The sequence below is a fragment of the Pinus tabuliformis genome, chromosome X, assembly GCF_031772625.1.
Source record: "Pinus tabuliformis cultivar Carrire ecotype Pingquan chromosome X, CPIR1, whole genome shotgun sequence".
In the NCBI taxonomy this organism is placed as follows: Eukaryota; Viridiplantae; Streptophyta; class Pinopsida; order Pinales; family Pinaceae; genus Pinus; species Pinus tabuliformis.
The window spans coordinates 1,139,896,262-1,139,909,454 of NC_142308.1; the positions used below are offsets into that span (position 1 = coordinate 1,139,896,262).

The window sequence follows — 13,193 nt, forward strand, 5'->3', positions numbered from 1 at the left end:
TTTGTGTATGCTTCTACTATTGCATGGGCAAATAAAAAAACAACATTGGGTAGTAATATCGATAAACGAAAGGGGGGAACTGTGTGCAAAAGCAAATATATCTTCACTGTGGTGGTCAAAGTAGGAAATTGGGTTAATGGAATAATTTCCAGCTTGATACCCATCTTATGCTATAGTCTGATTGTCATAAAATGTGGGCTCAAAACCTAGAGGTCTTGAGGGTTGCTTTGAATATATAGTTAAGCATTGGAGGAGCTTTATAAAAGCAAACAAGCATATATATAACTGTATAAGACTGAGCATAAGATACTTGCTGCCCATTGACAGTTTCTTTTAATAGCAGGTAAGGTGTACAAGAGGATGCCATTTCTTGGTCATTAAGTACCTCATCCAAACCCCGAAACTGGGAAGTCTCAAGGGTTTGGGTATGACAATATCAACATTTATTGTGGCTTCCTTATGAATAATGAATTTGGGAATCCAGAAACTGTCAAAAGAATGATTGGTACATAATTCTTTGATGGTAATTTTTTTCTCTAAATATAGCAAAAGTGTGTGAGCACAAAGATAGAAGAGCGACCTGCTAGTGACTGCATTGAACTAAATATATCGACAATAAGCAATAAAATAATGTATATCTGTTAGCATCAGCCACAGCGCTTCGACGGAATACAGGCGAGGGCTCCTGCATCCTGGGTCATTTTCGGTACTAATTTCCCATTGCCAACTTTAAAGCTTTCGCCAACTTTGTACATTGGGAGAGCTTTTCCTCTCCCAGATGGAACAAAGTAAGCTCCATTCACAAACATATCGCTTACTGACTTCCACAACCATGTCCCTGTCGCACAAGAAGCAGCGCTGTAACACCCTTCGCGCCATGACACCTGCTTCTTATACTCCTCCGTTGGAGCCACGAACCGATTCCCTTCACTTCTAATGGTGGGATGCATGCTTCCTCCAATTGCATATATTCCCCACTCTTCATAATTGTTATTGGCTACGTGCACATACCCATATCTGCACCTGCAAATATTTTAAGCAATGCATTAACACAATGCACAAATGATCTTATCACTGTGTTAATAAAAAATAAAGTGCATTTTTATCTAAATGGTAAATTTTGGAAATATTTTAAATAAATTTGTATTTTTTTTTATCTTAATCACACATTTAATAATAATAAAAAAATTAAGATAAATTGACATTTTTAATTTTAATCATAGATTTTGGAAATATTCTAAATAAATTAGTATCTTTCAATTAAATTTTATATTAATTCTATATTAAAAAAAACTAAGGATAAAAGAGTATTTTTATATTAAGTGTACATTTTGGAAATTTTTATCAAATTGCAGATTTTTGAAATATTCTAAAATTTGATAGAGAGATACAAAATCACTTGGCTCTTGTTTGTCCATTGGATTTCAAAATATTTTCAGAATTTGCAACTGAATTAAATTCAACTAGAGAAATATTAGTATCTTTTAATTAAATTATATATTAAAAAAAAACTAAGGATAAATGAGTATTTTTATCTTAAGTGTACATTTTGGAAATTTTTATCAAATTGCAGATTTTTGAAATATTCTAAAATTTGATAGAGAGATACAAAATCACTTGGCTCTTGTTTGTCCATTGGATTTCAAAATATTTTCAGGATTTGCAACTGAATTAAATTCAACTAGAATATTAGTATCTTTTAATTAAATTCTATATTAAAAAAAAAACAAGGATAAATGAGTATTTTTATCTTAAGTGTACATTTCGGAAATTTTTATCAAATTGCAGATTTTTGAAATATGCTAAAATTTGATAGAAAGATACAAAATCACTTGGCTCTTGTTTGTCCATTGGATTTCAAAATATTTTCAGAATTTGCAACTGAATTAAATTCAACTAGATGAATATTAGTATCTTCTAATTAAATTCTATATTAAAAAAAAAACTAAGGATAAATAAGTATTTTTATCTTAAGTGTACATTTTGGAAATTTTTATCAAATTGCAGAATTTTGAAATATTCTAAAATTTGATGGAGAGATACAAAATTACTTGGCTCTTGTTTGTCCCTTGGATTTCAAAATATTTTCAGAATTTTCAACTGAATTAAATTCAACTAGATGAATATTAGTATCTTTTAATTAAATTCTATATTAAAAAAACTAAGGATAAATGAGTATTTTTATCTTAAGTGTACATTTTGGAAATTTTTATCAAATTGCAGATTTTTGAAATATTCTAAAATTTGATAGAGAGATACAAATTCACTTGGCTCGTGTTTCTCCATTGGATTTCAAAATATTTTCAGAATTTGCAACTGAATTAAATTCAACTAGATGAATATTAGTATCTTTTAATCAAATTCTATATTAAAAAAAAAAAAAACCAACAACAACAACAACTAAGGATAAATGAGTATTTTTATCTTAAGTGTACATTTTGGAAATTTTTATCAAATTGCAGATTTTTTAAATATTCTAAAATTTGATAGAAATATACAAAATCACTTGGCTCTTGTTTGTCCATTGGATTTCAAAATTTGCAACTGAATTAAATTCAACTAGATGAATATTAGTATCTTTTAATTAAATTCCATATTAAAAAAAAAAACTAAAATTTGCAACTGAATTAAATTCAACTAGATTAATATTAGTATCTTTTAATTAAATTCTATATTAAAAAAAAACTAAGGATAAATGAGTATTTTTATCTTAAGTGTATATTTTGGAAATTTTTATCAAATTGCAGATTTTTGAAATATTCTAAAATTTGATAGAGAGATACAAAATCACTTGGATCTTGTTTGTCCCTTTGATTTCAAAATATTTTCAGAATTTGTAACTGAATTAAATTCAACTAGATGAATTTACCTTGGCATTCTTTGTGTAAGACCTGGTCCGAAGTGGTTGTATGTAACTGTTACCTTCATGGTTTTATCTGCTGCATACTCATCACTATGGCCTAACAGCATGACCTGCATTCATTAACTCTTTAGAAATGATATAACTTATCTTTGTATGAGTTGCAGATTCAAAAGATATTTTGAAATCTAATTAATAAAGAAAATTATTGAAATCTATATTCCATTTCATACAGAGCATAATTCATGAAAAGCTTAATGAGCCCAGCTTGAGCCCAGCTTGCCTTATCATGGTGTGAGAAACGGTTGTTGGAAATTGTAACTGCAGTGGAAGCAAGGGTGACATCAACCAAACCATCTGCACAATTGGAGAATGTGTTGTGATCTATCCATATATCTCTGCAAGTCACAACAGATATACCATCTCCGTCTTGTGATTCTATCATTTCCACACCGCTAGTACCATAGGGCCCCATCTCTGTTAGCAGAACATTGCCGGGCACGTTGGGCTTACAGTCGTGGATGTGCAATCCATGAATAATAACGTTGCTCACATTCCAAAGGCGGATGCAAGGCCCATTGCTAATGTGGACATTGGCTCCTCTGCCATCGATAGTCTTGTGCCTCGTGACAAACAGGGGCATTTGAAGCTTTATGTTCATATCTCTGGCGAAAACTATCCAGAGTGGGCGCTTTCGAGTCACGCCATATCTCAAACTACCAGGCAATGGATTTGTAGGATTGTCGTTAGGTGTGGTTACAGTGTAGATTTCTCCTCCTTTTCCTCCATAGGCCGCGCTTCCAAAACCCACAGCGCAATCTGCCAACTTCTTTCGATTTTGTGCCCATTTTACATCTCTTCTCCAACAGTTGTCAATGGGGTTAGAGCTGGTGCCATTTGAAGAAGACAAGGAGGCCTGCAACAACAGGGAAACTACAGCTAAGAGCATCCATGTTGCTGCTGCAGTAGAAATTGATATTTTGAAGGGTGCAGAAGGGGATAAATTCATCTGATCCATGGATCTAACGAAAATTCACTGTTCTACAACACTACACTTCTTTTCAAAAATGTTGACCGTATGGAGGAAACAGTTGAATGGAGGGGCAACAGGATCAGATTGTATGTGGGTCGTTATGGAAAAATGCCTTGGTTGTCCGATCTGTGAAACGAAGTATATATAGCTTTGGTTTTCTTTCATAATGTATGTAGCGTGTGATCAGACAATAAGCGATCGATGAAAGGACTGCTCCTGGCGTTTTCCGTACACCTTGTTATGAAGGGATAAGGGAATGGATTTGTTAGAATCTGATCAAATTAAAGTTGCATGTCCCGACGGAAAGAGAGTGAGATTAAAATAATGAGAGCAGGATTCTACGGGAGAAAGAAAAGTAATTTTTTGTTTTTTTAATTGTAAATCATAGTTTTTTCCACAGAAAAAACTACTTTCTATTAAATATGAGAACGAAGTATATATATCGGGGAAGGATTTTTGTCAATCGCTAGAGATATTTCGCAAACGCCATTCCACCGAGAGAAAACAAAGATTATATTGTACCAAAATAAAATATTATTTGCCCACAAGAAAGAACAGATTTTATTTGCCCAAAAGTGCAAACTCCATTGCTTCAAAAGAACACATTTTATTTGCCCACATTTTATTTTACTTTATTGCAGTCACAAGTACAAACTCCAATGCGTCAGGCTGGGAGGGCTACTGATTAATCGCATATTTTTTAATAAAATTCAGGTGTGTGGGGCTTGAACCGGAAACCATGGAGCTAATTATGAGCTTCCATGAGCGGCTTTTCATTAGATTGGGGATGATAAAAAGAAATCATATATATCCAAAAGCCAATGAAGTAAAAGAGATTACTGGATCTGGTGGCAGCCATCGCTTAGATTGCAGACGATGAAGACTTTTATATATATATATCAAAAGTCAATTGCTGCAAAGTAACGCTGGAACCGTATTATATGGTGGCAGGGTTGTCGTGTCAATGTTGTTGCGTAGAATTGTCGTGATTGTGTGACTTCTGCTTAACGAACCAACAGAGATGATCCAGGCGAGTTAAAGATTTGGAAGTATACTTTTTATTCGAACTCACTCAAAATTCTGAATTAAACCCACCTTGTGTTGTACCTGAATCTGAATGAAAAATGGTAACTGTTAGGCTAAAATCGGAAGGATATGACCAAAGGTTAACTTTGTTCTTATTCATTACATTTTGAAATATTCCCCCCAAAAAAATATAATTTAGTTAAGTTTAGCAAAATTTATAATCTAATTAAGTTTAGCATGAGTTCTAAGTATTCCCAAAATTTTATAATCTAGTTGAGTTTAGCAAAATTTATCATCTAATTAAATTTAGCATGAGTGATTTACGCAGTGAAAATGCATGTCAATGAGAGTTGGGCCATTTTATTTCCACTCCTACATATGGGGAAGGTGGTGAAATAAACAATTGATTCGATGAAAAAGATTTGCATGTAAGGTCTGATAGATAAAGAGTTGAGAAATCTATATTGGTTTCAATTATGAGTGGTCACACAAAATTTGTTGAACATTTAATTATTTTGATAATTTTAAATATGTTAAATATGTATAAGTTTAATCTAGTCATTTTAATTTTAAATTTGCTTACTTACATCAATTTGTTGAGATGATAGATATTTTTAATAACTTGAATGATGAAAAATCATGAAATAAAACTTTTGAATGCAAAGTGACAATGTAACATCGTCTTCATTGTCATCAATCACAAACTATACTCTTGTATTGTTCTTATCGGCATACTTGTTAGTTTTTCCATGTTTTCATTTTGATCATATGAAAAGGATGATTGAAATCATAGATCATTCAAATATTTAACTCGAGATATTGTAGTAAACGACATACCTTGTCTCTCTTGCTATCTAGTATTAATTGTAGCTTTCTCCAAAGTCAATCATTGTGACTTATGGAGTGTTAAACCCAAATAAGATTCAGTGGTAGTTGTTTTATATTACCTCGTTTGAATGTAAAGTGACTAACAATGTTGAATGATGGAAAATGAGAATAATAAGAATGTAGTCAATCACAAATAGTTTATACTTTCAAGAAGCAGACATTCTAGGGAAGTGGACATTTTATTTAAAATGAAAATTCAAATATGTTATTTATGGTTGAATTACTATAACGCAGAAATCAATGTACATTGTCAATAATTTTTTGTGCTTACACTTAAATCAATGCACATCATACATCATACATCTAGTTAATGTACATCTATCTCCCTCCCTCTCTCTTTCTCTCTCTCTCTCTCCCACTTCTCTCTGTCTCTATCTCCGCCTCTCTCTTCTTCCCCCTCTCTTCCCCGTCATCTGTATCTCTATCTCCCTCCATATATCCTTCTTTGTCTATCTATCTCACCCCCCAAACACGCACGCTCTTTCTTCATATCTATCTATCTCTTTCATCCCTCCCTCTCTTTATATCTCTATTATTCCCTCTCTTCCATCTTCATCAATATCTCTATCTCCCTCTGTATCCTCTTATTTATCTCTCTATCTCACCCCACAAACATACTCTCTCTCTCTCTTCTTCCTTCCTTTTCTTTCCCCCTCTAAATCCATCTCTCTCTCCCTCCCTCTCTCTTTCTCTCTCTTGAGTCCTCTCTCTCTTCCTTCCGCTCTCTCCCTTTCTCTTCTACATCTCTCTCTTTTTCTCTCCAATCCGTTAACATATACTGAAATCAATGCAATCCAACAATATTCATTGAAATCAATGCAATCAATTAATTCAATCACATGTATTAGTTGAAAGTAAAATCACTATTTTGTATACATTTTAATGGTATAATGCTCCCTATGATATGCATGTGTAATTCCTTCCATATTCAGCATGATATTGACATGTGGTACATTAAAAGGTAGTAGTCAATTACAAATACTTTATAGTTTCAAGAAACAAACATTTCAGGTTGGTGAACATTTTATTTAAGATGAAGATTCAAATATGTTATTTATGGTTGAATCAATGTAACACAGAAATCAATGCATGTTGTCAATAATTATTTTGTGCTTACACCAAAATCAATGCACATCATACATCTAGTTAATGTACATCATACATTTAGTTAATGTACATCTATCTCCCTTCCTCTCTCCTTCTCTCTCCCCCCTTCATCCATATCTATATCTCCCTCAGTATGTTCTTCTTTGTCTCTCTATCTCATCCCCACAAACTCTCTCTCTCTCTCTTTGTATCTTTGTTACTCTCTCTCTCCCCTCTCTATCTATATCTCTATCTCCCTTCATCTCTCCTTCTTTGCCTCTCTATCTCACCCCCAAACACACACATTATATATCCATATCTATCTAACTCTCTCTCCCTCTTCCTCTCCCTCTCTCTCTCTCTCTCTCTCTCTCTTCCCCTTCTCTCCCTCTCTCTCATTCCCGCCCACTCTCCTCTCTCCCTCACTCTCCCTCCATCTCTTCCTTGTCACTCCCCCTCTCTCTCTATGTCTTTCTTCTTCACTTTCTCTCTCCCCCCTCCAACTCCCTCTCTTTCTCCCTCTATCGCTCTTAAGTCATACCCCTCTCTCTCTCTCGTCACCATCTCACTCTCTATATATATATATATATATATATATATATATATATATATATATATATATATATATATATATATATATCTTTTCCCTCCAATCCATTAATATATACTGATATCAATGCAACCCAACAATATTCACCAAAATCAATGCAATCAATTAATTAAATTACAGTTAAACTAGTGCATTAGTTGAAAATTAAGATCTCTATTTTCTATGCATTTTAAAGGTATTATGTTCACTATAAGATACATGTATAATTCCTTTCATATTCAACATGATAATGATATGTAAGACATTAAAAATTAGTATCAAAATATAAAAAAAAAATTATAATTCTCAACATTTGATTAGTTTAAAAATATAATAAATTCATAATTAAAACTTTACAAATTATAATTCTCTCTAATTTTACTTTTTTAACTTTGCAATTTGATTAGTTTAAAAAAATATAATAAATTCATGATTAAAACTTTACAAATTATAATTCTCTATACTTTTTTTTTTTAACTTTGTAATGTGATATTATCAATTTAAATTTGAAAATAATAATTCTAAAGATTAATAATTTTATAATGTGATACTATCAAATTTAAATATGAAAATATTAGTTTTAAAAGTTAATAAATTCATAACTTGTTTTTGTATAGATTTAAAAAGATAAATTTTGATAAATTTTGTATATCGTACTATAAATGTTATATACCGTACTATTTTAAAAGATAAATTCTTCCATAGAACAAACTTACTATTTTAAAAGATAAATTCTTCCATAGAACAAACTTAAGGTGGTATATACAATTTTAAAAAAAAGTATATTTAAAATAGAATTGTGAGTAAAAAAGAAAAAACATTTAACAGTCTTACTTTGGGTATTAAACTCAAAAAGGTGGAAGCCATGTTGTGTTTGCGGTACAGTTGTATTGAGTTGCATTCATCGTTAATAGGGAAATTTTCTCTCATAGAAATAAACTAAAATATTAGCTCCAGCTATATTGTTTATCTGGATCCTGGAATATCAGTGATATCTGCATTGTACTATTTAAAAAGATTATAATTTTATACGAAATATATAGACATTGTACATGTGTTTCTTAATGTTGGAATTGCATTGAATGTACAATTATATTAATGTCTAAAATAGAATTTTCTTACAAAAGCTAATAAATAATTCAAAAAAAATTAACTTCACATCATGTTTCTTAGTCATTATAATCACTCTATATTCATTTTAAAGTGTAGTCTAATAGAATGGAAACATAATTACCCTTGATGTAAAGGCTAAGAAGACAGTTTTCCCTATCAGTGTATAAAAAAAAAAAAAAAAAAACATGTCTCTGAAATAGAATTTAATCTCAATTAACATTCATCATGTTGGACTAAGCTTATGGGCCCAATATAAACTAGCATTTGCACCATATGTTGCAAAGGAAACGCCGTAAGGCAATGATATAAGAAACAATAACATAGAAGAAAGAAGTCAAAGTTTTATGTAAATGACATAAGAAAAAATAGCATAGAAGAAAGAAGTCCAAATTTTACGCCATTTTCTTTCTTTACTGGTGTTTATTTTTTATCATCAACAAATGCCTAGATGAGCTATCCAGATCACCAAGAACCTTCACATTTGAGGGCGTTGCCACAGTGCCACAAAGCTCATTCCAATGATCACTGGGAAAGGACTTGTTGTGAGAGACGCAAATTGTTTCCATTGTTTCTTGAATGGACTTTGTTGTAACGCTAATTGAAAATGGTCTCATACAAAATAGTGTGGCTGCAAGCATAAGCAATTACTTGCCTTTTGTGACAAGCATATGTTTGATAGAGAAAAATGGGCAAATGCAAAAGCAGAGGGGATTAGTACAATATTTGATGTGTATCAGTTTCTATTCAGTGTATTCTAGGGTGCATACATAGCAAAAACATCCCTGGATAGTTAGTGACATATTCATAGGACAGATTGAATTTCTACCTGGATTCATTTCTTCATATCGGCCATAATTTTACAAAAAATGTCAAATAGGGGTTACATTGCATATAGTATTGCTAGCAATTTGCATAATGTAGTGTTGCTGGGTGGTATGCCATTGGTGACACATCATGTGATCATATTTCATTGATATAGACAGTGTTTCAAGCATAGTTATTATTGCTAGCAATTTGCATAATGCAGTGTTGTTGGGTGGCATGCCAATGGTGACACATCATGTGATTATATTTCATTGATATAGACGGTATCTCGAGCATTGTTATTTAAGGTTACATGTAGAAGATTTGAAGAGAAGCTATGCATGGCAGATTCTACCTACTCTAACATAATTCACCTAAAAGATACAAAATTTATCTGACAAACTGATTTATTTTGGATAATGTGATTGTTATATGAGAAGGCATGCATTGGGCTTAAGATTGTAAAATATCTCATAACCTTTTCCAATATACTATAAATCAAGACCAAGGAACACTAACGTAGGGAATAATAAACATGCCTAAAAGCTAGGACATTTATAACATAATAAGAACTAGAATGCTATTTGGACTTACCTAATTGTCTAATCTAATGTGCACTGACTATTAAAGCATGATTCCATGATCTGTTTTTCTATGTTCTCTAAAGCCTGGAAGAGCTCATCTGTCCTTGTCCATGTGGGGGTATTTGGTTAGATAAAAAGTTGATAATAATACTACTCACTCCTCTCAGATTGGACTATATGAATTTTATAAGACCTTTATAAGACCTTAAATGGACAAGAACAATCCAAAGCCATGAGGCCTCTTTTAAGTGGGCAAAGCCATTAGCAAGTGCTTCTTATACAGGGGTTCTTGCAAAAATAATCATGGTCCGCTAATGAATTATTTTCTTTGCTTTAATTTGAATTTCCCTAAAATTTGGGTTCTATTCAACGATTCAGTGACTCCAACCTCATCATCAATGTTTTAAACTGGAACTGCTCAGTTAACCCAAATTCCATTCACCCATCTCTTCTAAGAACTGAGCTAGAGTGTGGACAAAGTCTTGAAAATAGATCTCTATATCCCTGAAAATAGGATTTATCTACAACGACTTTCCAGATGGGTAGGCTTTCGCCCATTTCTGTTTCGAATGTGAAAGGAATAAATAAATGAAACATATAGCATCAAAATATAAATAAATGATACAAAGTAGAATTAAAAGGAAGATAAAAAACACATTATGAACCATTATTTCCATATGAACGCAACGGTATAAGTCCGTATACATTTTATTTAAATCTCATCATATTTGATGACATTATTCCTATCATGATCACAACGAAAGTGATCACCACACATAGAGAAGATAATAACACTACACTAATTAACTCCACATTCTATGTAGTACTAGATATGCATATTCGTATTCGGCAGTGCAACAATAACCGAGAAACCTTTCAACTGATCCTGCAACCAATGAAAACAAAAGCAAAATAAAATTAGGATCAGAATGGAAAAATCACAGTCAGAGAGATAAACAGTATATGGAAATTAAAATCATAAGGGAGGGAAGGGAAGGTACGTGTTGCAGTTGGTCTGCATAGAAATTTTGAAGGGAAGATTAACATCGTAGGAGCCCGGGAGACCAGAGACAGTAGTTGATTTAACATTTGGGAATTGGGAATACGCACTCTTCAGGCAACTACACACTACCCTCCTTGCAGGGGTGGTGGTGGCCTGACCTGCCAACTTCTTCACTCCTCCGCAGTAACCAGGGGTTGGTTTCGCCTGGCCGGACATCAAATATCCAATACACTGACTCAGATCCGAAGTGACTGTTCCACAACTTCTGCTGGTAGCTTCTACCTGCATCACCATCATCTCCATAGAAACTAGAAAAATGGCAACTGCTCCGACCAACATGACAGCCTTTTTCTTGCTGCTGATTCCCTCCATGATAAAACTTTCACCTCTCTTCTCTTGCGACTGATGGACTCTCACACTATCTCAGCTTCTGCTTCACCTTGGGATAGTCTAATCGTCCGTTCCTAAGTCTCTCAAACACGATATGGACAAGTATAAATACACAAATTGGTTGGGTGGGGCAATCAATTGCCGAGCCAGAACCTCTGTCAATGACAATCTATGTATTGAAGTTTTTCCATGACTCGAAATAATGGTCAGTAGGAAATGAATTTAGGTTTAAATGCTAATGGTGTAGGTATGTTATTTTGTTCAAATGTCGATACTGAATCATGTACCTTATAAATTCGGGTCCCTCTGCAACATTAAAGTCGGGTTCACATGAAAAATTGAATTGGGAATTAAATGGGGAGATCCATTGCCACAGAGCAGAGAAAACTATTCATTAATCAGTGTTACAAAGCATTTGATCATGGTAATTAGGTTCTATGGATGAAAAACACATTTGGGAACAGTAAGATGCAATGGGCATTTTGCAAGAAAAAATTTTCTGATAAAGGTCTGGTGGGTTCTGACCAAGGCCAACAGGTCCTGGCAATATAAATGCTAGGTTGTTGAGACATATTACAGGTTGAGACATTCCTTTTGAGATAAAGTACATCAAGACTATAAATGCAATTCTATATTTGCAGACAAAAAGAACTATACTCATAATTAAAATTAAGACACGAGCACGTTACAAGAGAAGCTGTTAGTACCAGATCATGGAGAGCTGATTAGGGCCTAAAAAACCCTACAAGTGAGTATATAAACAATTTAGATATATATCGAGAGAGATACTGCTGCGATCATGAATGATATGTACTGTAGCTGCATGTGCTGAAGATCAAGGCATGTATAATTTGTTACCACATTTGCATCTCCAAGCCTCAGGGTAGTATTCAGCTGTTACCAGAGTGAATACGCACTCTCCAGGCAACTGCACACTCCCCTCCTTGCAGGGGTAGTGGTGGCTAGACCTGCCAACTTCTTCACTCCTCCGCAGCAACCAGGAGTTGGTTTCCCTGAAAATAGGATTTATCTACAAGGACTTTCCAGATGCATAGGCTTTCACCCATTTCTATTTCAAACGTGAAAGGAATAAATAAATGAAACATATAGCATCAAAATATAAATAAATGATACAAAGTAAAGAAAATGATACAAAGTAGAATTAAAATGAAGAAGAAAAAAAACACATTATGAACCATTATTTCCATATAAACGCAACGGTATAAGTCCGTATACATTTCATTTAAATCTCATCATATTTGATAACATTATTCCTGTCATGATCACAACAAAAGTGATCACCATACATAGAGAAGATAATAACACTACACTAATTAACTCCACATTCTACGTAGTACTAGATATGCATATTTGCATCCGGCAGTGCAACAATAACGGAGAAGCCTGTCAACTGATCCTGCAACCAGTGAAAACAAAAGCAAAACAAAATTAGAATCAGAATGGAAAAATCACAGTCAGAGAGATAAACGTTACATGGAAATTAAAATCATAAGAAGGGAGGGAAGGGAAGGTACGTGTTGCAGTTGGTCTGCAGAGAAATTTTGAAGGGAAGATTAACATTGTAGGAGCTCGGGAGACCAGAGACATCAGTTGATTTAACATTTGGGAATTGGAAATACGCACTCTTCAGACAACTGCACACTGCCCTCCTTGCAGGGGTGGTGGTGGCCAGACCTACCAACTTCTTCACTCCTCTGCAGCAACCAGGGGTTGGTTTCCCCTGGCCGGATGTCATATATCCAACACACTGACTCAGATCCAAAGTGACTATTCCACAATTTATGTCGGCAGATTCT

At 33.5% G+C, this 13,193-nt stretch overlaps 1 protein-coding gene across 1 annotated transcript; it reads right to left on the reverse strand.

Moving 5' to 3' along the window:
* Nucleotides 1–647: 647 nt before the first annotated feature.
* Nucleotides 648–11,358, reverse strand: LOC149143865 (pectate lyase 1-like). The gene is made up of 5 exons (XM_089451971.1): nucleotides 11,145–11,358; nucleotides 10,811–10,869; nucleotides 3,144–3,776; nucleotides 2,870–2,973; nucleotides 648–1,023 (listed from the first exon to the last, which is right to left on the reverse strand). Exons 1-5 carry the CDS (start codon nucleotides 11,356–11,358, stop codon nucleotides 648–650), a joined length of 1,386 nt encoding a protein of 461 aa, XP_089308097.1.
* Between the last annotated feature and the right edge of the window lie 1,835 nt (nucleotides 11,359–13,193).

Bases quoted from the DNA above. Each gene is read 5' to 3' on its own strand.
- LOC149143865 (XM_089451971.1), bottom strand. From the start codon at position 11,358: ATGGAGGGAATCAGCAGCAAGAAAAAGGCTGTCATGTTGGTCGGAGCA. The intron at 10,870-11,144 runs GTCAGGCCACCA...CATTGGTTGCAG, and splicing joins AGGAGTGAAGAAGTTGGCAG to GATCAGTTGAAAGGTTTCTC. The intron at 2,974-3,143 runs GCAAGCTGGGCT...TAATGAATGCAG, and splicing joins GTTTCTCACACCATGATAAG to GTCATGCTGTTAGGCCATAG.